General features: G+C 34.7%; 5 protein-coding genes across 6 annotated transcripts; 3 read left to right on the plus strand and 2 right to left on the minus strand.

Moving 5' to 3' along the window:
* Positions 1-359: 359 nt before the first annotated feature.
* Positions 360-3,698, plus strand: LOC140822771 (protein NUCLEAR FUSION DEFECTIVE 6, mitochondrial-like). Its single transcript, XM_073183645.1, has 3 exons — positions 360-628; positions 769-890; positions 3,087-3,698. Exons 1-3 carry the CDS (start codon positions 477-479, stop codon positions 3,104-3,106), a joined length of 294 nt encoding a protein of 97 aa, XP_073039746.1. The 5' UTR covers positions 360-476; the 3' UTR covers positions 3,107-3,698.
* Positions 3,699-5,698: 2,000 nt separating this feature from the next.
* On the plus strand, positions 5,699-10,967 carry LOC140822772 (glutamate--tRNA ligase, chloroplastic/mitochondrial). 2 transcript variants are annotated; one of them, XM_073183646.1, is made up of 12 exons: positions 5,701-6,091; positions 6,286-6,407; positions 6,502-6,684; positions 7,831-7,949; positions 8,042-8,090; positions 8,202-8,303; positions 8,489-8,591; positions 8,707-8,770; positions 8,932-9,046; positions 9,152-9,252; positions 10,178-10,334; positions 10,418-10,967. In XM_073183646.1, exons 1-12 carry the CDS (start codon positions 5,755-5,757, stop codon positions 10,646-10,648), a joined length of 1,683 nt encoding a protein of 560 aa, XP_073039747.1. In that variant the 5' UTR covers positions 5,701-5,754; the 3' UTR covers positions 10,649-10,967. The 2 variants fall into 2 exon arrangements, with proteins under 2 accessions (XP_073039748.1, XP_073039747.1); XM_073183647.1 differs by lacking the exons at positions 8,932-9,046; positions 9,152-9,252 and having other exon boundaries at positions 5,699-6,091.
* A 443-nt stretch (positions 10,968-11,410) lies between these two features.
* On the plus strand, positions 11,411-14,471 carry LOC140822775 (ADP,ATP carrier protein 3, mitochondrial-like). Its single transcript, XM_073183649.1, has 4 exons — positions 11,411-11,557; positions 12,406-12,913; positions 13,296-13,667; positions 13,965-14,471. The coding sequence occupies exons 2-4, from the start codon at positions 12,428-12,430 to the stop codon at positions 14,262-14,264; spliced, it is 1,158 nt and encodes a 385-aa protein (XP_073039750.1). The 5' UTR covers positions 11,411-11,557; positions 12,406-12,427; the 3' UTR covers positions 14,265-14,471.
* Positions 14,472-15,261: 790 nt separating this feature from the next.
* LOC140822773 (protochlorophyllide reductase-like) lies at positions 15,262-17,725 on the minus strand. Its single transcript, XM_073183648.1, has 5 exons — positions 17,545-17,725; positions 17,318-17,407; positions 16,260-16,791; positions 15,672-16,030; positions 15,262-15,590 (listed from the first exon to the last, which is right to left on the minus strand). Exons 1-5 carry the CDS (start codon positions 17,596-17,598, stop codon positions 15,435-15,437), a joined length of 1,191 nt encoding a protein of 396 aa, XP_073039749.1. The 5' UTR covers positions 17,599-17,725; the 3' UTR covers positions 15,262-15,434.
* A 2,059-nt stretch (positions 17,726-19,784) lies between these two features.
* On the minus strand, positions 19,785-22,839 carry LOC140822776 (uncharacterized). The gene is made up of 7 exons (XM_073183650.1): positions 22,732-22,839; positions 21,892-21,989; positions 21,545-21,765; positions 21,114-21,339; positions 20,665-20,750; positions 20,440-20,534; positions 19,785-20,336 (listed from the first exon to the last, which is right to left on the minus strand). Exons 2-7 carry the CDS (start codon positions 21,982-21,984, stop codon positions 20,095-20,097), a joined length of 963 nt encoding a protein of 320 aa, XP_073039751.1. The 5' UTR covers positions 21,985-21,989; positions 22,732-22,839; the 3' UTR covers positions 19,785-20,094.
* Between the last annotated feature and the right edge of the window lie 4,796 nt (positions 22,840-27,635).

Below are 27,635 nucleotides of genomic sequence, written 5' to 3' on the forward strand. Positions count from 1 at the left end.
AAATTATTTTTTACTAAGTTAATTGACATGCATTATTTTGAATTTGTAAAAAAAAATTAGTTGAGATAATGTTGGATTTCTGACTCGACCACTGCTCAAGCCTATGACAAAAAAAGCTCGTGGAAGTTCAAACATAAATAGTAATTACTCATGTCTTCTTCATAAATATCATTGTTTTTTAAAATAAAACATAGTAAATTAGAACTTCAAACATGAATTTTAAATAAGAATTAATATAATTTTATTATATTTTATATTAATATATAGATATTATAAATTTATATTTAGAAAATAATTAATTAGGACGGTCTAGTAAATTTTAAAAATATAAAGTATATATGGGCCGGACAGTAATTAACAAAAGCGCTTGCAATTGCTTTTACACGCCTCGTTTAGCCAAAACCCTGAGTACAGAGGACAGTGGTTTCTTCAAATTGATCTTCAAAAATTTGAAAACTAAAGAAATAAGGAAAGAAATGAACATCGCCGTCGCGTCAACTGCGGTCAGATCCGTTTTCCGAGCACCAACCGTTCGTAACGCCGCCGCCAGGCTCGCCTTCGAGGCAAAGTTCACTCGCTCGGCGTTTCGCTTTCCTTCCAGAACTCCACTCGCACACCGCGTCTTTCGGTACTTCATTTTTTCTGTAAATGCAAATTACGAAAAAATTCAAGTTCAAATTCGAACTTATACTGATAAAACGATGGTTAATTTCTGAAATCCTTTAATAATCTGTTTTTCCTCTTTTGCTTTGGACAAATTGGAATAAGATGTCCTGCTGAGATGAGTGCTTGCTTGGAGTCGATGCAACCGTACCATACAGCCACTGCATCGGCATTGATGACGTCTATGCTCATAGTTTCTCGCTGTGGTTTTGGCTGGCTTCCTGAAGGTACTATCCGATGGGTTTAATCATTCTGTTTTGGAAAATTTGTTCATTGGTGGGGATTTTGAATATTTATGAATCTACGGCTTAATGCTCTGTCATGCTTCATGTGTATGACTTATCTATGGATGCATATGATACCAATTGTTATCACGTGTGTGTGTGTGTGTGTCTTTATATCTTCATCTACTCTAAGTCAAGGGGAACGAACTTCTTTTTCTAGTTTGGTAGGGTGGAGAAGGGAAGATAGGGCAAATAGAAGGGTTAGGAAATTTGTAGGAGTTACAATTCTTCTATCTTGAAGGAGTACGACAAATAGATATTTACTACAAATCTCTCAATTCTTAGGTCTATTGAATACTTTATAGTTGGTAAGATGCCAGAAATACCATGTAGTTAACATACATATGCAAAAGTTGAAAAATACTTCGGCTTTCTTTACACCCTCTGATTTAAATAATAATAATACCTTTTGTTCGAATCATGTGGTGCAAGGGGATAATATTTTAGTATGTTAGTCTTTCAAAATTTTGTATAGTAATGTGTCATTCTCATATACTGTTAATGTTACAAATATATCAAATATATGTACATTTAAAAATTTGTGACTTATTTATTGTTACCGAACAATTACCACGCATTACTTAATAAAACTAGTTATTTCCTAAAAACAAGTTTTTGTATACGAGACATAATAAACAAATAGTATTTCGGTTGTGAACAATGTCTAGTATCTGTTTTCTTTTTGGATATTTTATATCTTTTCTTTACATATTCTAGGACCGATTTTGTCACTATTCTTTTAACTTGTATGTGTTAATTTTAATTTTGTTTTCTTGTATGGTATTGAGTGTCATAATGCCAACTAAACGTATAGTATTCTTTCATCCTCTGCACGATCGATGATGTGAAGGATCATATGCGTGTGTTTGTGACTAAGTTTCGGTTCTCTATTGTGCTCCTGATGTTCACAACTTTCTTTATTTCTTCTCGTTAAATGCAATAAATAATACGACAATTCAACAAAATTATGTCCCACCCGCTTCGTTCTTTCTTCTTTTCTTTTTATGCCAAATGAGGAAGTTTGTCCTCCATTTTGTGATATCAGACAAATTGAGAAGTTTGTTGATTTTGTGACTGTCTTCACTCTTGTAGCCTTGTGCGTTTTATTTTCTTCACCTTTATAAACCGTTGTTTTGTGAAATTTATTTTCATTGTGCTTTTCTGCATTTCTTATTGACTTTAGAAGATAATGAAGGGCTACCTTACTATTGGATTTTGATTCTTGATTTAGGTATCTAGCGACATCTAGAAGGCCCTCCTTTGCTGCCTTTGTCACTTTTCACGTCTTTGGTAAGTTAGTATGTCTGGTGTCCTTCTGCCATCTGAAGGAAGCATTACAAAACCGTTATACTATGTTAGATTCAAGCCACTTTATTAGCTCGCAAAATTTCCTTCCCGTGATCACAATGTATATGCTGTACACCTTCTTTCTTCTATTATTTTTTCCAAGACAGCTGTTACTTTCCGTTTTCCAATGCCTATCCTGATTTTGATGACGAAGTGTTCCCGCCTTTCATTTGTCTTTGTTACCCTTGACTAGAGTACTCGAAGATACAAAAGAGAAGAAGAATTAATTGATTCTCTTTCATAGTTTTGTTATTGAGAAGGCATCGTCTTAAATGTAATATGCTGTTTTTGCTTTTTATACACGGATAAAAGAGTATTATTTCTGAATGAACTCTTTTGCGGAGATATTGCACTTGCTTTCTGGTTTATATAATATTTTCTTGCATGAACAAGCACATTCTTTCACACTGTTAAATATTGGAATCAGTATTGCGGAGACTACTTACAAGTGCTCTGTGATGTTCGGTGATTTAAGTTTCTAGTATGGTAAGGGTCAATGGAAATTTTGGAAGCAAAATTTCCAAGCTTGCAATGATGTTACCCGAAAGACGTTAGAAGGCCAAGGAATGTGATAAACACAATTTCCTCGTTACAGCAATGGCGTGTGCAAGTGAACTAGTATTTGATTGCTGTGGACAAGGGTCGCTTCATTGTTGGCATCAATTGAATGTCATTTTTTCAGTTGATTTAGATGTTGGATTTAGTTATCAAATGCCAAACATGTATGCTTGATAGAGCGGGTTTTCAATTGTAATTTTTTAAGACTGACCTGATCTCTCATATTTTAAACAGCTTGCAGCGAAGACCTGTGATCATCAGTATCTCATCCTCGATGCTTCAAGCAAGAATTACCAGACATTTCATCTCGGTCCGCCTTCATTGTTTCGGTTTCAGAGGTTATTAATTCAGCCACGAATCATTAAGAGACGATCTTTTACTCGTTTTAAGTTTCAAAAAGAGCTCACTCTACGTGAGACTCTCCGAATCTTTTGTTTCTAACTATATAGCGGTTCAATTTATATAGCGACGGATTTTGAAACAACCGTCGCCGATCTCTGGGCAATTTTTTTATAATTTCACAGACCCGGCCGGTTCCTGAAGACCGGCCGGTTTCCGGTTTTTCCGGTTGAACCGGGTTTTAACCGGTTTTTTCCGGTTAAACCTGTTTTCCGGGTTTTTATTTATGTCCGGACCGGTCTGGAGACCGGTTCGCGGTTGAACCGGTCCAACCGGCCGGTCCGGTCCGGTTTTGAAAACATTGCTGGTGACTATTGTTTTCTTCAGTTTTCCAAAAGTAGGATCAAGAATGATCTCTCAAACCCCCTTAAAATATATCTATTTGGCTATCATGTATAGGTAGGTATTTTATCTTTTTACCTGCGATCTTTTTGGCTATTCTGTATCTTTTAAGTTTCCCTCTTGGAGGAACATTATCGAAAATCCGGAATTTACAAATTATCTTCCCGTGAAAGAGAATTTCTTTCAAAAATCTTATCTACCAAATTTTCATATTGAAAATTCAATATGCTAGAAGTCAGATTTTTCTCCATGTTTATAAAACCACAATTTTTAACTATAACGATCTTTCTGAGGTGGAAAATTAAATCAAACATTCAAAAATATGTTTCGTTCATTTAATGTCATTATTTATGATATAAAAATATCTAAACAACTATTTATTATTAATACATTAATGATTAATTATGTTTTCATTTTTTGGATGATATTTAATTTCAGAACTATTAAATTTTAATTCCAATAGATTTCAATGTCAACTATAAATTTAGTTTAATATATATATATATATATATATATATATATATATATATATATATATATATATATATATAATATTATATTATATTATAACTATAATAACTCGACGTCCTATAATAACAACTGGAAGCAGACTATAATTTTGAATTTGTCTAAAACATCATTTAGTATGTATATTTATTTAGTTAATTACATAAATGTACGTTTTTTAAAATAACATGTGACAAAAATATGGTTTAAGATTTTAGCTCTTCAATATTAAATATTATTATATCGAAATTTTGAAAAATATAAAGATATTGTATCCATATCATACATAATATTCTTCTATTGTATTATATATGCAACGTGGGTATCTCAACCTCTGGTGTATATAATCATGTCAGGCTGCGTTTGGTTGCAATATAAAATAAACTAATTATTAGTATGTAAATGATAAAGAAAATGATTGTCGTAGATATGTAATATATGGTAATATGTTTGGTAAGATTTTTAAGTGTAGGATAATTTTGAAATTTTTGATGAATGGACAAAATTGCCCTTCCTTTTTTTTTTCCTTCTTCCACTCCGGCGGCGGTGATCCGACAGTCCGGCGGTGGTTCGGCAGCCGACGTGCCGGCGACGGCGGTGAGTCGGCGGTCCGACGGTGGCGATGGCGTTCCAGCGAAGGTCCGGCGACGACTGTGCGGTGCGGTCCGACGTATGTCCGGCGGCGGCGGTCCGGCGAGGGCAGCGGCGGCGGTCCGACATTCGAGGTGGTTCAATAGCGGTGAAGGAAGAAGGATAAAATTGGAAAGAGAGTAGGGATAGAGGAGGGATTAATAATCCTACGGAGGAATGCGATATTATTTTATCAAACGTAATATCACATAATCAATCATAGGAAGGATTTTGAGCTGATTAAATAAAAATCGTATCAAACACAGGATTAAGTGTGATAAAATAATCTATCATACCTAATCCGCTCAACCAAACGCTGCGTCAGGGTTTAATAGTTCATTGATTCCAAATATGACACACAATCGATGGCTTCTTTATCACGAAAATTTTATATATCGTGTATAAGATAAAACGAGAGATTGAGGGGGAAAAAAGTATAGAAATGAAAAATATAATTTTCTTTCCATAAAAATAAATAGAATTTTATCTTTATCATTTGAAAATGAAAAATTAAAATATTTGACTGACATACTATTTTTTGAAGACAAAAACGTGTGTGAGACGGTCTCACGATTCGTATTTTGTATGACAGATATCTTATTCAGGTCATTCATAAAAAATATTAATTTTTATGTTAAAAATATTACTTTTTATTGTGAATATCTATAGATTTGATTCATCTCATAAATAAAAATTCATAAAAACATATCATAAAAGACCTACTGACAACATAATATAGGGGCATAAACTTGTGTGAGACGGTCTCACGGGTCTTATTTGTGAGACAGATCTCTTATTTGGGTCACCAATGAAAAAGTATCACTTTTTATGCTAAGAGTATTACTTTTTATTGTGAATATGGATAGGGTTGACCCGTCTCACAGATTATGATCCGTGAGACGGTCTCACATGAGACTCACTCTAATATAGGTCAAGCAATTAAAAATAAATAGTATAATACTGGTAATAAAAAGGTCATGCTATCCGTCGGGGATTACCATCTGTTATCTTTTCGATAGAAGAAATGTTTAGTGTAGCGGGGGCGCCGTTGGCTGGAATCAAGTGCTCTCATGTGGCTCCTCCGTGGCTATTTTTCCGATCAAGGACGGTGCTCAGAAGCTTTACAGTTTCGGCATCTTCTCCTGTGACCGAGTCAATTCGAGTGCGATTTGCACCTTCCCCCACCGGGAATCTTCACGTTGGCGGTGCCAGAACTGCGCTATTCAACTACTTGTTCGCCAGGTCCAAAGGCGGAAAATTTGTTCTTCGAATTGAGGACACTGACTTGGAAAGATCCACCAAGGAGTCCGAGGATTCCTTGCTTCGTGATCTTTCTTGGCTTGGTCTCGATTGGGATGAAGGTTGAGTTAGCACTCCATTTTTTTAAGGTTTCCCTTCTCCTACCAGTACTCGTCTTCCCCCTCCACCCAAAGATTCGTTTATCACTTGGTTGAAGTCGGTTGTATCTCGTTGACTGCCCATATTGGCTTTTTGATGCCGAGTCCTTTGCTTGCATTCTTGTTAATCGTTTATTTATCTTGCGACGGAATTGTAGGCCCTGGTGTTGGAGGGAACTACGGTCCCTACCGGCAGTCTGAGAGAAATTCTCTTTACAAGCATTATGCCGACCAACTTCTGCAATCTGGCCATGTTTACCGTTGTTTCTGCACGAACGAGGTGATCATTTTAGAAATTTCCAAAAAATGATGACTTTAATATCTCAGATGGGATTTTTGAATGCTTAGTTCGTTTCTGCTATCCATATCTCCAGGAGCTGGAAAGTATGAAGGAGATTGCGAAATTGAAGCAGCTTCCTCCTGTATACACAGGCAAGTGGGCCAGTGCAACAGATGTGGAAGTGCAAGAGGAGCTGGGAAAGGGAACTCCTTATACCTATCGATTTAGAGTTCCCAAGCATGGAAGTTTGATCGTCGATGATCTCATCCGTGGTGAGGTAATTTAAATTATGATTTTGTGAAAACTGTCATCATGCCCTCTATCCATGTGCGTGCCTCAATGACATATTTGCAAAATAGAAATTTACAGGATACCTTATATTGATCATCCCTTTGGACAGGAGTTTTTAGAAGTCCTAATCATTGCCAAGTTTGTATTCATCATTCTACTTGTTTGAAGTGTTTTGCGGCGAAAGTGTTAATGTCCACAAAAATTTATTTGTCCCGTCTCTTAAAAAGAAATAAGATACACATGACCCAGCATGCCTCTGTCTTGACGTCGTCTGTGCTATACAGTATACACATAAGAAAACCCTCCAGCACACAATAACATTTACGTAAGTTAAGCTATTCAATCATTTAAACGATCAAATAACAAACTTCACAAATGCATTGAAACACTTGGTATCCCTTAGTAAATTAAACCATTCAAAGCAGAACACAAAGGAGACCAGTTTATGATGAAGCCTCTAGGTTGTTTGAGATCCATAGCCTCCTGTTTTCCAGTTCCAGGAGTTTGGTCCCTGCCTCTGGATATCTGGTCGCTTGCCATATTTCTATGTTTTTCCCATTGCCCTTTGACAGTTGTTTTTTCTTCTCTCTTTTTTTTTTTCACCTTTAACACAACTAATGCTTTAACCAACATTTGTGGTGTCCTTAAGATATAAATAATTTACCTACAGTTTCCAATCAACACATTTGAACGTCAATGATATGGATCAAGTTATATTTTTAATTATGGTAAATATTTTTTGCATGATCTTATTTTGATTTAGTTGAATGGTTTTCTCAACCATGTTTCTACACAAAATATTCTCACAAATGTAATGTGAAACATGGTCGGAGAACTTTCTGGAAATTTTCATTGCTTTATAGACTGTGAGGTGATGGAGAGTCATGATATTTCTTGTCAGTTTCGACGCGGCCATGGTACTTTTGAGATGTCAGAACTTTATGGATTGTGAGAACTGGTCGGTAATGAGCACGCATTAGACTAATGTACTGGAATACCCTTTTTTACAATCCATAAAGTTTTAACATCTCGAATATGACTAACTTAGTAGAATACCGGCCAGATTCTTGTGACATTTTGTCTCCATCACATTTTTTATTTGGTTATAATTTTACTTGATATTGTCATGTAGGTAAGTTGGAACTTTGATACACTCGGAGATTTCGTGATTATGAGAAGCAACGGACAGCCTGTTTACAATTTTTGTGTCACGGTTGATGACGCTACCATGGCTATCTCACATGTTATAAGGTTAAAATACAGGCATATCACTTCGAATGCCACTTATTTATTTTTTAGTTTCCATTACGGCTTTGGTTTTCTGATCAGAACTTGTTCTTCAGAGCAGAGGAACACTTGCCAAATACCTTGAGACAAGGTTTGATTTATAAGGTATCAATCTGTATGTCGTTCTAGGAAGTTTGAGGTTAAGTTGTAGTCTTATAGTTGTGATTTTCGTTGGCGTGTGCATTGAAACAAATATATGAAATATTTACTTCCCAGGCTCTGGGATTCCGGATGCCTCAATTTGCACATGTTTCCTTGATTTTGGCACCTGATAAGAGCAAACTCTCAAAACGGCATGGTGCAACTTCAGTGGGTCAGGTAATCCCGCATAGTTTTATCTGGATTTTTTTCCATTTAATAATTTTTGGATTATCATATTTAGTCAAGAATCTACGATTATCAGCTTAGTAATACGATCCCATGATCTACTCCGTTGTGATTTGCTAGCCATGTTTCCCTAAACTAATGTTTTCTTATCGTAATTTTGTATTTTCATTTTAAAGTTTGCGGAGATGGGATTTCTGCCTCAGGCAATGGTCAACTATCTTGCTTTATTGGGTTGGGGCGATGGTACCGAGAATGAATTTTTCACTCTTGACCAACTTGGTTAGTCAATTTTTTTTGTCAAAACGTTTTGCTCGTTATCCGTGTTGTTTTTGGGTCTTTGTGCACCAATATGTTCAACCAATGACTGCTTCATATCTTCTGACATTATTTGCAGTTGATAAATTCACAATTGAGCGTGTCAATAAAAGTGGAGCAGTTTTCGACTCTACCAAGTTAAGGTAATGGTGGTTTTTAGATTGTATTCGGTTAAGGTTCCTACATTATATGCAAAAGTATTGCTATAGGCATTTTTCTGGAATTCTCGGGTTTCTATCACGAAAGATTGCTATTTTCAATTGATTACTGTTGCTCATCTTTCTACATATGTTGAACAATAAAGGTGGATGAATGGTCAGCATTTGAGATCTCTACCATTAGAAAAGCTGACCAAGCTTATTGGTGAGCGCTGGAAGAACGTTGGCATTGTTACGGAGTCAGAGGGGAGTTTTATAGAAGTACTGTCGTTCTCTTCAACTGTTCCTATTACTTTTTCTCTTTCACAAACAATCCGTTGGTCTTATTACTCGCATTTACATCCCATCTGTAATCCATACTATCAGGAAGCTGTACTGCTGTTGAAGGATGCGATTGACTTGATCACTGATGCCGACATTTCTCTTTCGAACTTGCTGTCTTATCAGTTATATGCTACACTCACTAGGTAATTTAGAGACTGTGAGTTTTCAGTTTCTTGATATTGTTTGGCATCGTTCAGAATATGCAAAACTCTCAATTTTAGCCCATTCTGATTTTAAACTGTTCTAGATTTAGATTTTTTAGTGCAAGTCATGTTCTGGGAATTTACGCTTACATATAAAATTCAAAGCTTTTAAATTTTTTAGCAATTCACCACATGCTTACTTAACCAAAATTAATGAGGCATGTAAAGCTGGTTTCATTATTTAATGTGGCAAAATTACAAGCTATAACCTCATAAAAGTAATCACTTTAGTTCATTAGTTGCTGTTCCCTCGAGAGTGATACATTGCTTTGGTTCATTAAGTTGACCTTTGTTCTATTGAAATTGCACATGAGATGAGAAAATCAATTTTTCTTTATCAGTAAAGTTTTGACTTTCATACTAATGCATGAGCTGATTCGAGGTAGCTAACCTCCAACAATTTGAGAAAGGAACGAAATAATTTGAAAAGAATTCGGAAAAGAGAAAATGGCATTAGAAAATGAATTTCTCAGTTTGAGTTACAAATTACATTGGATGCTATACTTTCTTTTTGTCCTCTCTTTTATACTCTCCAACTGCAACGATATGTAGCTAACTCATAGCTACTTGTATCTACAATTCAATTTATCATTTATTATTTAAAATAAACTATACAATCAGTTAATTGACTTGGTACAATCCTTCTTCTCCTCTTTATTTCCTGCTGTGGTTTCCACTCGTGTATTACATACGTTCTGAATTATATTGGTTCATATTTGGGAATCTTATGAACAATTTTGTGAATAATTTATGTATGTAATACACTTACATGTAACCAGCGCTATATTAAATCTTTAATTCCATATACGATAGGCTAGAACTGGCATGATTATACTGATGAAATTTTGTACTACGATGACTGCAGTCCTGAAGCTAAACCTGTCTTAGAAGACGGGCTATCAGAAATTGCTTCCAGTTTGTTAGCTGCCTATGACAGTGGTGAGCTCAAAAGTGCGCTCGAGGAAGGTCACGCTGGATGGCAAACGTGGGTGAAGAGTTTCGGTAAATCACTGAAACGCAAGGTTTGCCTTTTTCTGAACAGAGATTATTACGCTTATTTCTCTTCATCTGTGAACCATTTTACTTATAGTGATTTTCAATCCAGGGGAAAGCACTCTTCATGCCCCTCCGAGTTTTGCTAACAGGAAAGCTCCATGGGCCAGACATGGGAGCTAGCATGGTTCTGCTCTATAAAGCCGGTTGCTGTGGTGTCGTGGTTCCCCAATCTGGGTTTGTGTCGTTGGATGACCGGTTTAAAATGCTTCGAGAGGTTGAATGGGAGTCCTTGAAGAGGGATAACCCTGTTATGGAGTCAACTGTGGCTGTGCCTAGCTGAACAAGTTACTTTTCCTTCTTAGTCTGTGCTTTGGAGGAAAAGTAATAGATGAGATGCTAGCCTAGGTTAATTCTTTCAAGCTTTTTTGGTGGTAACTTTTTCTCGTATTTAACGGCAAGAAAATTTTGGTTCGAGTCTAACATTGTCTTAAAGTTGTTCATTTGATTTGGCTCGTCGGGTGAACTCTATCTGTCGTTAATTAAAGGCTGATTTTTCTCGTCCAATTTGACGGATGTTGAGGTAGGTTGGTTACGTTGGATAAAAAATGTAATAATTTAATTTCTCATTGTTTACATCAAAAAATCTGAAATTAAATTTATGTTTAAACTCAAATTATTGAGCAAGTTTATAACATAGCTGACTACAAACGTTATCATTTTATCGTTACATTTTTCAATGAAAAAATAATAATTGCGGGACTATTTTTTTTTTTTTAGGTAATCACAGGTCGTATTTGTGAGACGGATCTCTTATTTGAGTCACCCATAAAAAAATATTACTTTTTATGCTAAGAGTATTATTTTTTATTATGAATATGAATAAGGTTGACCCGTCTCACAGATTATGATCCATGATACGATTTCACATGAGACTCACTCTTTTTTTATCATAACTAAAGATGTTTAATTTAAACAGAGATAGGTTTGTTGGATTTTATGAACAATTATTTTTAATTTGTTTTTATTAGTATCATAATCAGATTAAATAATGTACTGGATAAGATGAGATAAGATTCCATTATTTAGATGGCAGAAGTGTGATTTCCGTGAAACATAAGGGGGAAAAGTAACTACAGTAAAACCCTAACGCAGAATCTTGACTGATATATCAGAGTCAAATTCTGAAAGGATTCTGATCCTCATTCTATCATACGGTGGATTCGAGACGAATTAATTTTCTATTTGATCGGTAAATTTTGTCTTGTATTGAAAGTTTTCTTTTAAATTTAAATTCATTCACCGGAATTTCGTTGTTTCGTTTGGTATCTGATCGTTGTTCAGGTGTCGTTTGTTTGAGATTAAGCTTAAATCACCATATGTGAGTGGAAATGTAATGGCGCGATTTATCTGTATTTCTGAATTTCACTCTGTGAGTTATTTTTGGTTTTGTGTTCTTGAACGTTAATAAGCAATGTTTTGTTCTTTTTAAATGCTTCTGAAACGGTGTAGTTGTTTGTCATTCATTCACTAAAAGAAGTGAGAAAAGTGGTTTTGAATGTCAACATATAACTGGATTTATTCCGAACCGCTTGTGCAAGGAAAAATGTTCGTTGTTTTTTTTCTCTTTGAAATGTGCATTGGGATAGCTCTGAAAGTGTGGCTTCTTAGTTGGGTGTGAGAATATATTTTGTTGTTTTTTACAGGTTGTAATGATAGTTTACTGTTTATGTAAATTTGTTTGAAAATGGGGTTTATTCCGTCGACGTTCAAAATCAGAGTAAGATCCATATAACATCCAATGGTATGCGTGCCTCAGATTCTATATATTGTGTTTCTATATCTGCACATTTGTAGATGTTTAAAAAAATATTGGCAAGATGGACGTGCTTGTGATGATATGCGGTATACTTTTGTATTCTGCGTTGAAATCTTTTGTTACTGAAATAAGTTTGGGTTGTGTCTTTTCTTTACTCTGTCCAACATTGAAGACACACGTATTGTGGTTTGGGATGATAATACATCTCCCAAATTAACTGTGAATCCATGTGAACTTTTGTTGAATTGGTTTTTTCTTGGTCTCAAATTGTTATTTTTCAGGTCATAGCATTAATTTGCAGCTATGGTGGATGGCACAAATCATCCATCCATACTTCAAAAGATACATGGGCAATCTTATTTGTTCTCTCGAGTTTCTCCTCAAATACAATGTAACAATGCCAAGTTACACGCATTGACTGGCAGATACGTCAATTATGGCCTACAAAGTTTGTCCATGCCATCACACCGAGGAACTGACATGGAAATTGTTTCGCCACCGTCTCCTTTTCTTATTCAGGCTCCTGCCGAGAAAGAACGAGGTTTTTCCAGTTTTATGGTGGATTTCCTCATGGGAGGTGTTTCTGCTGCAGTGTCAAAAACCGCTGCAGCTCCAATTGAGAGAGTTAAGCTCTTGATTCAGAACCAGGATGAGATGATTAGAGCTGGTCGGCTGTCTGAACCATACAAAGGAATTACTGACTGCTTTGCCAGAACTATGAAAGATGAAGGTGTCATTTCTTTATGGAGAGGCAACACCGCAAATGTTATCAGATACTTTCCTACCCAGGTTGATTTATCTTCTTGATGATAAGTTCTCCAAATTCTGTAGGTTTATTCTGATTTTACATATAATATATAAGTTTAAACATAGAGAAGTTGGTGAGAAAAATCTAAATGCATTATTTTCCTTGACCATTTATGTAGTTGTTAGTTTCTGCAGCTTTCTGAAAATGTTGTAGAGATTAAATTGTTTGCAGCTAGTTTCTGTTTTGAATATGCATGATCATTTAACATCCTTTAATTCATGTAATCTACAAATAAAAGAGGATTAATCAATGCATGTACTTCAAAGCTATTGTAAAGTTTTCCCGTTCGGCATTTATCTATGTAGTATGACAAAGGGATATCATAACATTCTCTGATTCCTCTAGTTTTGCTATGGAGTGTAGGCTCTGAACTTTGCTTTCAAAGATTACTTCAAGAGATTGTTCAACTTCAAGAAGGACATAGATGGCTACTGGAAGTGGTTTGCAGGAAACTTGGCATCTGGTGGTGCTGCTGGTGCCTCTTCTCTTTTGTTTGTGTACTCCCTTGATTTTGCCCGAACACGACTAGCAAATGATTCAAAGGCTGCGAAAAAGGGTGGTGAGAGGCAGTTTAATGGATTGGTCGATGTTTACAAGAAGACGCTAAAATCTGATGGTGTTGCGGGACTTTACCGAGGATTTAACATCTCATGCGTTGGAATTATAGTATACCGAGGGCTTTACTTTGGAATGTATGATTCCCTGAAGCCTGTTGTTCTGACTGGTTCGTTGCAGGTTAGTAGCCTACGGAATTTTACGTGAAAGATAAGGTTGGTGAGCGATTATCGGTGAAATAATAATTTTTCTAAACAAGTAAGATAAGCATTCTCATGGACATTTGAACCTTTCCATATGGTTTCCGGATTATCTTGTATGATGGAAATGCACAACTCACAATTAATACGGTGAAGCTTTAGTATAGCTTTGTTTGATGCCATATTCCAAATTTCATGGCCACTACACATGTTAGTACCGGAAAGCTATTGCCAGATTGAGGCTACTAACATGACTAATTTGTGTCCATAACCGCAGGATAGTTTTATGGCTAGTTTCTTGCTGGGGTGGGGTATCACGATTGGTGCTGGCTTGGCTTCTTACCCAATCGACACAGTGCGTAGAAGGATGATGATGACATCAGGGGAGATTGTGAAATATAAGAGCTCAATGGATGCATTCTCCCAGATTGTCAAGAACGAAGGCACGAAATCACTCTTCAAAGGTGCTGGAGCCAACATCCTGAGAGCGGTTGCTGGTGCCGGTGTGCTAGCTGGCTACGACAAACTGCAGGTGCTTGTCTGGGGCAAGAAATATGGATCTGGAGGTGGCGGTTGATTTTACAATGTAATGGTGATAATGACACACTATGACGTTACTACTCTTATCTTCCTCTGTGTTTGGAAATAATAGTTTGGATGGATGAAAAAAAAACTTTAGGTTGGTGCTCTATATAGTTGAACATCCCATGTAATTACAGTAGCAACCTTGTATCCAAATTTTAGTCCCGTTCTGGATGTTGTAATGATTGTTAAGTACTGCCTATCCTCATTTGTTTTTATTGCTGGTTAGTTTCATTCTAGCATTTCTGGCCAATGTTTTTCCCCTCTATTCCATGATACTAGAGAACTAGATTCGTAAAAGAGTCGAGCTCGGATCGAACCTCTAAAATTTTTCAGGTTACGTCTTATCTTTATGATTTTTTGAGCTCCGGATGCGCAGTTGGCTTCTTTACGGTTTATCTAGTTTAAACTTTAGTGTTCATAGTGATATGATGTATTACAGCATAAAGAATGGACTAAAATTTTAATGATATGTAACCATACGTGAACATTAATATGGTTGATTTGTGGTAGTTATGATATCTAAGCAATATATACCGTAGAGTATGTATTTATAATACATAAATAATTAACAATGGTTAGGAAAAGTTTCCAAATTGGTTCAGAAGCTTCTGATCCATCATATCAAAACTCAAGCTCCAAAGTCATCAGCTCTCGGAGGACCAAATGATGAGCTTCTCAGTCTGCTAATGATGATATACGCACGTTATTGGTCCAAAGAATGAGTTTCTCATTATGTTTCTTGAGGATCTTGTATTGCATCATTTGATTTTTTTTTTGTTATTGGACATTGCATTTTCAAACTGAATCAAGGCGAGAGGTGGATTCAGCATGTTAGAACATGGTATTGATCACCCCTTCGACCCATCCAGGAATGGCTCAAGTAGTCATGGCTACTAAATTCTTGGACCCATCGGTAAATCTGAAGAGCCACGACATGACTCGAGTTTGAGACTTTTTTTTTTTCATTTGAGTATTTTGACATATACTGCTACTTTAAAATTCAAACATGAATCCACACGTCAGCTATACAAAAACAAATATATCAGTTGCAATATCGGATTTTCACTTCTTACAGCCTGAATTTAGAACTGAAGTCTCTTTCTCTATATCTGCTTGTGTAACAAAAAACTATTCTCCCATACAGATGTATTTTGGAACTGCATCAAGCCAATCCGACGAGTTTTTCACTGATTTCCCACAGTTTACTCGCTTTCTCGGCATCACTGGCTTCTTTCGAGAGCTTATTCTCAAAAGAAGAAGAGTTGTTATTCCAGCTCCAATATACACCTGACTTTGAGAGGCTTGGATCACTAACAACCTGAATTTCAAGAAAATATGTAAGTATTTATATTTGTTGGTTTGATGAAATCTGCTTCTTGGATTTCATGTTTTGACTAACCTGCGCAAGTCTTTCTCCAGCTTCTGTTTCCGAGACATAGCCTTTGGTGATATATTTCTGGAAAGGTGGGAAGAGAATCCTGAAAAGTGGAATGTGTTCTCTGAATAATCCTGTTTCAGCGATACATCCAGGATAGAGTGATGCAAAAGTAATGCCAGTTTCCTCGTGGAAACGTCTGTGAAACTCTTGCATAGTGAGCATGTTGCAGACTTTGCTGTCTTTGTAGGCTTTGGCACCATCAAATTCGCCCCCATCTATCATGGACGAGCTGCCTACTCCATTCAAACCTCCTCTAAGTCCCCTTAAATCCCCTAAATTAGCCTTTGGTGGCACATTTCCGGCCAAGGTGTTCGTGTTACCTATCAAGAGCAAAAAGGAAAATCAGTCAAGTGTTCATATTACATTGGATGAAACTCATTACAGTAATTCTCAAGAATTCTACAAAAATTCTTTGCAGCTTGCCAAACAGTCGATGCGGATTGTAACACAATTATGATGACGAATCACACATTGAAATAAATTACCTTCAGTCTTGATTTCAACCAAGCAAAAAATAGAAAGGACTAAGCAATGAGCTCAGAGCAGTACCTGTAATGGAACCAACGATGATGAGGCGCTTCTGTGAATAATCTGATTTTTTCATATCTTCCAATAGCAACCTAGAAAGAAGGAAATGGCCAAGATGATTTGTGCCAACACTGAGCTCGAACCCCTCAGCAGTAAACGTCGGCTCTTTAGCAGTTGGAAAGTAAACGGCAGCATTGCAAACCAGCACATCGAGCGGCCTCCCAGTAAGTCGAAAAGCATCAACAAACTGGCGGACACTTTCAAGAGAGGCAAGGTCAAGATGCATGACCGTGTAGTCTTCTTTAGCAATACCAACGGATTTCGCAGCTTTTTTGGCCTTGAGAAAATTCCTGCAGGCCATGATAACATGCCATTTTCCTGTTTCGGCAAGAGCCTTTGCAGCTGCAAGGCCTAATCCTGAGGATGCTCCGGTGACTATAACGGTGCCTTTGGTTCGAGTTTTCTTCTCTTCTGTTGAAGCCTGATTGATGGATGGAGCTGTGACTGTCGTTTGTGCTTTAATTGGTCCATTTACCAGTTTCTTTCTTAATTCCTGTACAGTTAACTTCATCACTACGTGTAAAACCACAAAGATTCAGAAAGTCAATTCGTAACAACGGTTTCCATAGGATATTGTTGAGTCTGTGTAAGCTACAATTACTCACATTTGTTCAACGTAGCCATCGAGGTTGCAAAACAAATGAAATGACTGATTTAGTGTTAAAATATCTGAGTTGTAAGATCATCAGAGATATAGCTTTATATCTATCCCTATCCCTAAACGATATAGATTCCTCTGATTAAAATGCTTAAATTAAGCATGAAATTCCATACCCACAAAATCACCCTACTTTCTAGGATACCCTGCCATGCCAAGAATCAATCTTTTCAATTGCACCCTGCCAACTACCGAATATGAAGTATACTCTACCAAATCAAAGTCTTTCAAGAAATGAGAGACACCTTTTCATCAATCTTTCTCACAAAATTTGATGCAATGTTACTGTTTCAAAAACTGCAATGAAAAGGTATAATAAATTACCCATTCAGTATATATATGTATGTACATATACATTTACCTTGTTCAGAGAAGAGTTGCTTTCAGCTTTAAGGGAGAGCGGCAGTGAAGCTCCAAAAAGGGACGTCTCTTTTAAACCACTTGCTTTGTTCTACCAAAATTCATCCAACAACACAACAAAAAACTTCGATAGTTTAGAATCTAACCCACAAACTTCATGTGAAAACTAGATATTATAACAAGAAAAGTAATCTATATTTCATTCCCATTTGAGTGAATCTTGTGTACCTCTTTAGGAATGGAGAGGGTCGATGAAACCACAGAGGCTGCTTGGAGATACATTGTTGCAATAAATGAAAGGTTTGCGAGTGCGTTTTTTGGAGTGTGTTTAGTGTGTTTTAGCAGTGACTGTTGGGAGGAGTGGGTGTGGATTCTTATTTAAGACAATGGCCCACTTTACCTTATTTTGTCCAATCATCGCTTCAGCTTGGATTCTCACTCATTGATATTTATTTATTTATTTATTTTTTTAAACAATAACTCAGTGATATTTAAAAAAAACAAAAACAAAATTAGATCATTTTATACATACACATATTCATATTCATATTTCTCTGATAAAACATCTATATCGATTCAAACATAAAATTTATGACAAATTCTTCATCTTTGAAAAGAATATTTTATTTCTTAAGATTTTGTCTTTTTAGATTATGAAATCTTGCTTGATTTATTTCTAGATGATAAGATTTTGGTTGATTTATTTCTAGATATTATAAGATTTGTTTTTAATATGATTTTTATCTCTAAGATATTTTATCTTTGTTTAAAAGAAGTTTGTATTTCTAATGAAAATTTTGTTTTCATATTTCATATGACTTTTTTATGGAATTGTTTTTAGGTCAAAGATTGGATATAAATATGGAGTGTTTCATGGCTACGTGTGGGTCTTTAGGGGTAGTCGACGGCGGAGTTCTTGCATAGAATAAACATACGAGAGCCGAGCCTATTTTGATGAGAATCTTTAGTGTGATTGGTTGATCACTTTGTGCAGCTGCTGAAGTTTTTCGTGTGATCGGTTAATCATTTTTCGCAGCTACTGGAGTTTTTCTGAGCCTTCATAGAGATCAAAGTTGGATATTTTCATGTAAAGAATTTGTGTGATTGATTCATATATTTTTCGTGTTGTTGATTGGTGTTGACGATACTCAAGAACAATACTACGTGAAGTGTTGGTTGAAGAATTGTTTCGTTTGGTTTAAGCAATATGATTCTTTTTGTTTCATGCATTTAGTATTTACTTTGAGTTTTTGATGCATCTTAATTCTTTTAAATGTCAAAGAATTTGATTTTGTTATTCTCACTAGTATTGATTTTTGTAAACGATTTTTTTCTAGTTAATTTGTACCTTGAGGCATTGCACAAATATTCGTATTTATGCATAATTTAAGCATGATTTTTATTTATTAAAATTATATTTGTTGTTAATAATTAATTTCCGCTTCATGTTGTTGGCCGATGTTGACAAAATCAGAGCACAAAACTAATTTCTGATACACACATCATAATTTATTTCCTATCGATTTATTCCCAATATCATACTAAGAATAGCTAGGATTTCCAGAAGAAGATGCCATTCGTTTGATGAGAAATAAAAAGGAATATCGAATCTTGTCTAATTCAACTTCAACTTTTTTTTTTGTCTTTGAACCATCTAATTTATTTTGACATCTAGTTTCCTTTGTTTATTGCGAGGCATATCTCATTTCAAGATTCATCGACTGACTTGACTGGGATCTTATTTCCAGTCTACTTAATTCTTTTATTTCAATTTTCTTTAATTTCTTTAGTTAGTATAACTCTAACTATTACTCTTAGACAAATTATCTTGTTTTTACGTAGGATCTTTGCTAAAGAAAGCGAGTTCAACACCCTTTCAATCTTCATCCAATAAATATTTAATTTTCTAATATTCAAATATTCTAAAAAAAATAAAAAAAATCTATGTTAATCTAGATGATCACCTAGGTGGATTTTGAGCATCTATGTTGTGACTATGGTCTTTTATCACATACATTCAAAATACAAATTTAAAAAAATTAATATATTTACATAAATGAAATATAACATTAGCAGATAACATTCTAGTGTAGTCGGCTCTCGGTCAGGATGAAAGCGTCAATATAAAATCAAATCGCATTTTGCACTTCTGTGAAGACCCAAACAACCGTATATTCTCTAGTATGAAATTAACTATCTTTTAAAATCTAGTGTTATTAAAATCGATCAAAACATGCCCTGTAAATGGATACATGTATCTAATTTATAAAAACATAGAGTTATAAAACAACTTTAATTTAAGTAAAGGGTTGTTTTACATATTTTTATAATAATAAAATAATATTTTCGATAAAAAAAAATAATATTTTTTATTGATCGAATTTATAAGATATTTTCCAGTTATTATGTCTTACTTAGACAGTACAAATTATATATGTTATAATTTACTTCGAGCCTATGGCTGCAAGTGGCCAACACAACTTGATAGAACAAAGATTGGACCAAATGTGATATATACAAATAACACGTGACAAAGGCCTCAAACCTCTACAAACTTTCATGAAAATTATGCCTACTCTTTCAAAATTCTGGAAAACAAAAGGGCCTGAACCAGGGGGCGTAAATCTCTCTCAGAAAATAAACGACTGAGTTCCTGAATATGTTGCTGCGATTGTAGACTATACAATATTTTTCTGAAAATATGAAGAAAAATATATCTTAAGAGGCACCCTTGCAAATTTATCTAATGGGATTCAAGGCAGTTTCTTCGTGCCGTTTTCATGCATGTCTTACGCCCATGAAGTAGTCGAAGTCATGATGTTGGACGCCAAGTTGCTTTAGCCATGAATCTGCCCTGCACGAAAGTAATCCTAACTTTTCTTTGCCATGAGCATTTTTGTCCGAGATCCACACATCGCCTTGCATCTTGTAAGTGGCCAAACCAAATGGAGTGAGGGAAATAACAACCTCTTCTTCAGTTTTTCCATCAACATTTTCAACATCGTATTCAAATTCCATATCTATCCATCATAATTCGGAATGTTTTGATAAGTTTCATACAAAAGTGAGATGACAAGCATCATGGATAACTATCGTCAATCTTTCTCATCGATAATTTTGTACCTTGAAAGGAGGAAGAAAGGGTGTGATATGTGAGAAAGCACGCTTGCAAGTCTTTAAAAGTTCTTCCAGTGCCAGGAATGTGATAAATAGGGTACCTGTATTATCACATGGATAAGGTCATTCACACCATTTTTTATTTCCCTTTTGCATCTAGTTCCAGGAAAATAGTTATCTATAAATATATAAAGGATTGAAAATAAAGGAAAGGATTTGGGAGAAACTAACCACGCGACCGCCATCCAACTAGCTGGTGAAAGATCTACACTTCTCAACGACATTAATCCAGGATAACGTTGAGCTAAGCTGCTTACCTGTTAAATCAAACATTCAAACTGGTGCTAATAATACTATGCATATCACAAGGAGTGAAATCAATTGAAAATGACTAATTCAATGTTTAAAAAATTCAAGAACTTTTGTTACCCTAAAGAGAAAGATCAGTTCGCCACTAAAACAAGCATATTCAATCGTCTCAAAAGTTGCGTATGATATTTTATTAGATGCCTACTATGAACGGATTTTAGTTCATTCCATTATATCCATAAAAACTTGCTTTTCATACCGTTCTTATAAGTAATCGATCACAAACAAAAGAAAGATAATGCTCGGTATCTAAGAGTAACGACTAACGGTCTTTAAAAAGAACACGTTGAAAAGGGGAAGGGATTAATTACCTTGTCCGTGAGAGGAACTCTTCCATATGGGGACGATTTCTCGAAATACTGAAAGTACAAACCACCCCATTTTTCATTCGGATGCCAGAAGTTATCATTCTCGAATGGTCCTTCGTCAGACGAGCATCCATCCCATCTCGACAACTTCTCACTCTCGCTCTCATCACTGAACGAATCATTAAAAGAATCCCTAGTCTCACTCGTCGAGTCTGTCTCTTCCCTATCCCTAACAAGTATCAAAAGCATTCACCGTTCAATCTACCAAAGGCAAAAAACACCATGAATCCCTATATTTCCATCCGTCGACTTGAAAAATTACTTCTTAAAGAAAGAAAGTGACGTCATTATACGCACAAAACAAATGAAACCGAAACTAAATGAGCTCGAATCACGCATCACAAATTAAATTTCTAACTACAGGATTTGCTTACTTTAAACAGTTAATCAATGAAGAGGTGGTGAAAATTTGGATAGCAGAGAGATAAGGCACAAAATATTGGTCTAAATTCTTGCCATCGTCGGCAGTAACTGGGACTCCAGCTCCATAGGCACTCCATTCACCAAAACTATTCCAAAGATCACCCAACATAAAATATTCAACTTTCTCCCTTTCCAAAGGATGCCATACCCTATTAAGCTTCTTCACATCATCCTGCTCAAAGACATACATTTGGTGTGTGTGTGTATATATATATATATATAAACACATAAAAAACACAAATCAAGATTATGATTTAAATGATTATTTTAACATGAAAATTAGGTGGGAATGGCAGACCTTGTACAAGAATCGAGATGGGACCATGGGTGTTGTGCTATCCAAGAAGGATTCCAGGTTTGTTAGCATTGAAGCCTTGTCTAAATTCAACATGATTTCTGTGTAAAAAGAGAGAGAATTTGGTCTACTTCTCTCCCCCAAAGCCTTCGAATGCAGAAGAGGCGAGGCAGCAAAAGGGATGAAGAATTCAGAGGAAGAAAATTTATTAAGGGAAAAGGGGAAGAGAAATTGACGGGATTTCTTACTTTTTTTGATTGTATTGAGGGAAGAAAACTAGCAAAAAGAAAATCAAAAAAAGAAAATTTGGGACCAAAAATATTTCTACCCTTTGATTTATGAACAAACTAGTTTCCAAAAATAAGGAATTATAGTAATATTTTCTTTCGATTTTTCTTTCTTGGAAAATGGATGAAGTTAACATATACATCCAAAAAAAGACAGAATATTGAATTCAAAGACAGGTTTCATTCACTGTGAAACTTGGACTCGGGTAAGATTTTCTCTTCCTCGTCAAAACCCAGAATTCTTCTCAAGGAAAACCCGAAATTTATTCTTCAAAAAAAAAAAAAAAACTCTCACCCATCCATATAACCGAAATCAAAACCCAACCCACAATACCAATTCAAAATTCAAGAAGAAAAAATAAAAATAAAACTCCTTTCTCGCCAAAAGAAATGCATGAAAATGAAGAGACGTTTGAATCACAATTTGAGACCAAAGCAAGCGTTTTTTGAGCCAAGAAACCGAAAAACCAAACGATTTTTTTATTTTATTTTTTATATATTATATTAATGTGAACAGAAAGTCACGGCCACTGATTAAAAAAAGGGATTAAGGTACCAGAATTGAGGCAATTAACAGGAGAAAACAAGGTCCCAAAAGCGTGCGTGGGGGAAGAATGTGAGACTCTTGAGCATTCAGATTCCTCAACAACGTTAAGACACAAAGCCAAGAGCCATTAATTTATGGGACTTGAAACATGTTTCAGTATCTGTCTCTGTCTCCCAAATTATACTCCCACCGTTGAAAGATAAGCTTCATTTATGCATTTCTTGCATTCATTAGGAATTATAATATGGCTTTTAATATACAAATTCTTTATCTTTTTTTTTTTCCAAAAAAAAGAAAGAAGAAGAAATTTTTGAATGGGAAGATGACTTGGGAAAAAAAGTTCGAATTTTGATTGTATATTTTGGGTCAAATAAAGAATAAAAAATCTTCCTAATCCAGGACCATTTCGGGGCTATCATTACTTACTTAATTATTCAAGATTACAACTGTTAATGGATAATTAATTGTGATTAATGGAAGGAAACAACTGTTGAGATTGTTATCAAGATCATCTAATTATTGAGTGGAATTATATAATATTTTAAAAAAATATATAGGTTGACTGGATTATATGTGGAATATGATATAATATATAAATAATATTAATAAAACAATTAATTTTTTTTCCTGGTTGTGGGTGAATATATCCAAAACTGTGGATTAATGAGTGGTTATCCAGATGGTCTCTGTATGGTCAACGTAAATGTCAAATTTTTTGGTCAAATTTTTTTAATAAAATAACAGTGGTTATTGTTAGAGATGACAACGGACGAGAACGGATTCATCATCCATATTTTCGTCTATGAATTCTATTTCTATCTTCATAAATGTCTCGATCTCCTGTTGTTTTGTGTTCGGAGAACCCCGAACTCGAAACCGTGAAGATCAAATCTTCATTCTCGTTTCAAAAATATTAATGAACAAGAAAAGGCGGGTACGAGGATTCATTGAACCAAAACTTATTTTTATAGATTATTATTAACAATAACATTAATATCAATACTAATATTAATAATATTATTATATTATGAATATTAATAATAACATTATTTCTATTATTAATATTATTTTCGGGACGAGTTCGCGGGTTCGGGGATGGGAATCCCCATGTCCGTCCCGAATTATTTCAGGGATTTTAAAAAATCTCCAAACTCAAATCCGAAGATATCTGTCCCCATTTCAGGTTTTACCCTTAGGGCTAGGGATGTCAATGGGTCCGGGTTTTACCCAGACACATAATGGACCCGCGTGTATGTGGTGGGTTTGGACATACTAAATGGGTCATGGGGTGGGTCTCGGGTCCAATTTTTCAGACCCGTCCGGATATGGGACGGGTCATGGGTCCTATAATACCCGCCCCATACCCGTCTCATATATATGTGGATATAAATATTTTAGGGTTTTAGTTTTATTAATTTTCATTTTTTTAGTAGCTTATCTCAACCATAACGATCTTAGTTATTTTATTTCTATGTCAACTGTTGCATTTGAATCTGCTTTTAGCAATAGTGGAAGAATAGTTGGTCCTCATCTTAGTAGATTAAATATTGTCTACTCCCTGATTTTATGTCGTGAAAATACTTTGTTTGTTATTATTAAATGTGGTCGAAGACATGAATTAATTTTTTAAAATATTGTATTTAAAGGCTTATCTGTTTCATAATTCAGTCATGTGAGAAGAAAGATTATTTTTTATTTTTAAAAAAATTCGGGTCTCACGGGTCTACCCGGCCCCATTTCGTATTCGATGTGGGCTGGGTCCGAAGAATATTTAACAGGGGTGGAGCGGATAATGGGTCAAAGTTTTTTTTCATGGGGAGGGTCTTGGGTTTAGTCAAACCCGTCCCATACCCCCCATTGACATCTTTACTTAGGTCCTCAAATTTGTGTAGAAAATGGACATCCCTGGTTATTATGTAAATGCATGAGTGAATCCACTCACATAAACATATTTTTTTTAATGATTTTTCGTATTTTTATGTACCTTCTGTTGTTTATTGTATTTGATATTAAATATAACAATTTTTTCTCTGAGTTCAAGGATCTGTGGAGAAATTTTGAGTTTGAAGGTGTTTTATTGGATATATGTTCTGGATTCGATGATTTTTCAAATCTTTGAAGCAGATCAGGAGCTGGTATAGGAAGTTTTTCCATCCCCAAACTCGCTCGATCAAGGAAGGAATCAGGATTCAAAAAGTCTCATGTATAATTTATACATGGGAAAATTTGCATCCAGCGCCTGTGATTTGCAAATGAGGCATAAACCACTTAATTAAATTATTATTAATAAGCAAATTTTAATTTATTTAAATGGAATCTTAAAATATAAAAAATTTTATAAATAAAGTAAAAAATATCACCCCAATATATATTCTTAAAAGGTGCACACAAATTTATATCAATTTGATTCCTGTATCAATTTTTTTTATGAATACGAATAGCAAACAGAGATATTGGAAAATACAGGAGAATAATAGATGGATAGCTCTAATTTTGACGACAGCTTGAAAGATAGTCATGAAATCGTTTGGATATTTTTTTGTTTTGATTTTAACCGACCGATTTGAGTTGAACTTTATTTCACTAAATTGTAACGTTAAAAAAATTAATTTACTAAATACTATGAATATGAGATTGTTTTTTGGTTCTCCGTACTTTTGAGTTAATATAGACTTTTTACTATCTACATTCTTAAGTAACTTTTGGTGTTTTTTGAACCCATAAATAAGTGTGTGTGTCAATTTCTTCAATTTACATACACACACTCAAGATCTCAATCAAATACTCTCCTGCATTTCATATAGTTAGTTTTTCATTTGGCATCCATTGAGTTATTGTAATAAAATTAATGTACGATTTGAGTTCGCCAGATTAGTGAATTATTGCTTAATTTGCTATTGGTTCAACCTTTGTATCCTAGAAAACAGACTATTGTATTGATCATAAAACACCTCATGGAGTTAACGAATCTGTTTTAAGAAACTGTACTTTGTTATAGAACTCAGTTTTTTTTTTTTTGTTTCATTATTTTCTCATACAAATGAGTTGGATTATATTTCTGATGATATTTTATATATATTGCAACATATTTGACCGTTAATTTTTTGTTTGTTTATATATTGGTGCGAGAGTTTTGTCAGACAAGCTCTCTTTAGAGTGGGGAGTTCATCAACTCCAAGAGAAATGGTGGGCTGTCGTTGTGTCACCAAATTTAAATTCCTACTCTTTAAATAAAATTAGTGTAATGGTGAGCAGGGTCGAATCCACAGAGAATGAGGGATAATTCCTTTCGAGTAAAATGCAAATAAAGGGGGGATTTTGGATATGAAATAAATAAAATACTAGAACTAATTTAACATGCAAGAAGAAATAACAAATCAAGATGAAAAATTAATTAAATGAAAATTAATATTACCAAGCTCGATTCAAGGGATTTCTACTATTCAATTGTATCACTGTTCATCGGCTAACATATATTTATTCATGCACAAGCAATTAACTTTAGAATTATAGGGATAGCCGCTAAAATTCTTGTGTTTTCCTAAAATAATTGACCAAACCCAGCATCCAGTCAAAACTTATTAATAATTAACTGGACACGATAGCGTTCCATATTAATTAAAAATAGCATTTTCGTTTTGTGAAAACAGTTAATCCTAAAATCTAACAATCGAGATAGATGCAATTGATAGATCGAGTTTCGTTGATTTATTTAGATTAAATATGTTATGATAGCACAACACACCTAATCTATCGCTACTCATATACCAATCGTTCATGACAATTACGGATCACTGAATTCATGGATAGCAGTAAAAAATTATATATCGAATTAAATTGTCAGATTAATCAACACACAACTTTCATATAAATAAATCACAAATCAACAAATACTTGAACAAAACACGAATATTAAATTAAATTACAAAAGCCTCAAAGTGATAAATCGAAATAGTAAAAATATCCCTTGAAACAAAAAATAAAACTTAGCCTAAAGGTGTGGAGAAAATCCTTGAGCCTTTCTTATTCTTCTTTCACGTGAGTTTTTTGGAGAAGAGGTTGGAGAATTGTTTATTATGCCGCCTCCTTTCTCACGTGAGAATGATGGATGGAAATTATGTCTTGCCGCCTCTTGTTTATTATGTGGATGGAAAATTGGTTGGGTCTAAAAAATTAAGCTAAAAGCCCACTAACTCTAAATTAACCCGAATTAATTCCTAAAATATAAAATAATAAATAATATTTTATCTAGATTTTCCTCCTTGCAATTTTTGGCAGCTGAAATATCGTCACAAAACGTGGCCACGCCTTGTTCTTAGACCTCTTCTGGTTTGGTCATTATCTTTCAAACTCTATCTTGGAAACTTCAAATGTGATAAACATCACTTTTTTAGCTCAAATTTGCTCCAAGACCGTAAAAGTTCCTCCTACAATAAAATTACACAAAAATGTGTCAATTAAACATATCGGAGGTTAAAATAACGGGAAATATGAAAATAAAATATTAACTATTACGAGCCTATCAAGAAACTTGCTTGATTTATTATCAATTTGTTTAGTTTTAATTCTATATTACACCTGTTGTGTCTACGGATTATTTTATCTTCTAATCAAGTTGTAAATTTTGTTAGTAAATAATCACATTCATTTATTATATTCTGCATTGGTTACGATATTTTGGATAAAAATCTTAAAACAGATTTGGTATACTCATTACGTGATTTGTTTTAAAAATGACTATTGATTCGAATGACTCGAATGTGCCAAAGGCTATACCATCAGTTATCAAGGTCACTAATATGATGCATGCGAGCCATGTTAATAAGCCGGAGAACTTCGATAGCTCAAATTTCAAAATGTGGCAACATAAGATGTCAATTATAATACTATTCGTAGATTAATTAACTTAAAAG

The sequence above is a fragment of the Primulina eburnea genome, chromosome 2 (assembly GCF_022965805.1).
Source record: "Primulina eburnea isolate SZY01 chromosome 2, ASM2296580v1, whole genome shotgun sequence".
Classification (NCBI taxonomy): domain Eukaryota; kingdom Viridiplantae; phylum Streptophyta; class Magnoliopsida; order Lamiales; family Gesneriaceae; genus Primulina; species Primulina eburnea.

Bases quoted from the DNA above. Each gene is read 5' to 3' on its own strand.
- LOC140822771 (XM_073183645.1), top strand. From the start codon at position 477: ATGAACATCGCCGTCGCGTCAACTGCGGTCAGATCCGTTTTCCGAGCA. The intron at 629-768 runs GTACTTCATTTT...AATTGGAATAAG, and splicing joins CTCGCACACCGCGTCTTTCG to ATGTCCTGCTGAGATGAGTG. The intron at 891-3,086 runs GTACTATCCGAT...TATTTTAAACAG, and splicing joins TTTTGGCTGGCTTCCTGAAG to CTTGCAGCGAAGACCTGTGA.
- LOC140822772 (XM_073183646.1), top strand. From the start codon at position 5,755: ATGTTTAGTGTAGCGGGGGCGCCGTTGGCTGGAATCAAGTGCTCTCAT. The intron at 8,592-8,706 runs GTTAGTCAATTT...CATTATTTGCAG, and splicing joins TTTCACTCTTGACCAACTTG to TTGATAAATTCACAATTGAG. The intron at 9,253-10,177 runs GTAATTTAGAGA...CGATGACTGCAG, and splicing joins TTATATGCTACACTCACTAG to TCCTGAAGCTAAACCTGTCT.
- LOC140822775 (XM_073183649.1), top strand. From the start codon at position 12,428: ATGGTGGATGGCACAAATCATCCATCCATACTTCAAAAGATACATGGG. The intron at 12,914-13,295 runs GTTGATTTATCT...TATGGAGTGTAG, and splicing joins TCAGATACTTTCCTACCCAG to GCTCTGAACTTTGCTTTCAA. The intron at 13,668-13,964 runs GTTAGTAGCCTA...CCATAACCGCAG, and splicing joins TTCTGACTGGTTCGTTGCAG to GATAGTTTTATGGCTAGTTT.
- LOC140822773 (XM_073183648.1), bottom strand. From the start codon at position 17,598: ATGTATCTCCAAGCAGCCTCTGTGGTTTCATCGACCCTCTCCATTCCT. The intron at 16,031-16,259 runs GTACTGCTCTGA...TGCTCTTGATAG, and splicing joins CATCGTTGGTTCCATTACAG to GTAACACGAACACCTTGGCC. The intron at 15,591-15,671 runs GTTAGTCAAAAC...CTTGAAATTCAG, and splicing joins CTGGAGAAAGACTTGCGCAG to GTTGTTAGTGATCCAAGCCT.
- LOC140822776 (XM_073183650.1), bottom strand. From the start codon at position 21,984: ATGTTGAATTTAGACAAGGCTTCAATGCTAACAAACCTGGAATCCTTC. The intron at 21,766-21,891 runs GTCTGCCATTCC...GTCTTTGAGCAG, and splicing joins CATCTCGATTCTTGTACAAG to GATGATGTGAAGAAGCTTAA. The intron at 20,751-21,113 runs GTAATTAATCCC...TTGATTTAACAG, and splicing joins GAGTTCCTCTCACGGACAAG to GTAAGCAGCTTAGCTCAACG.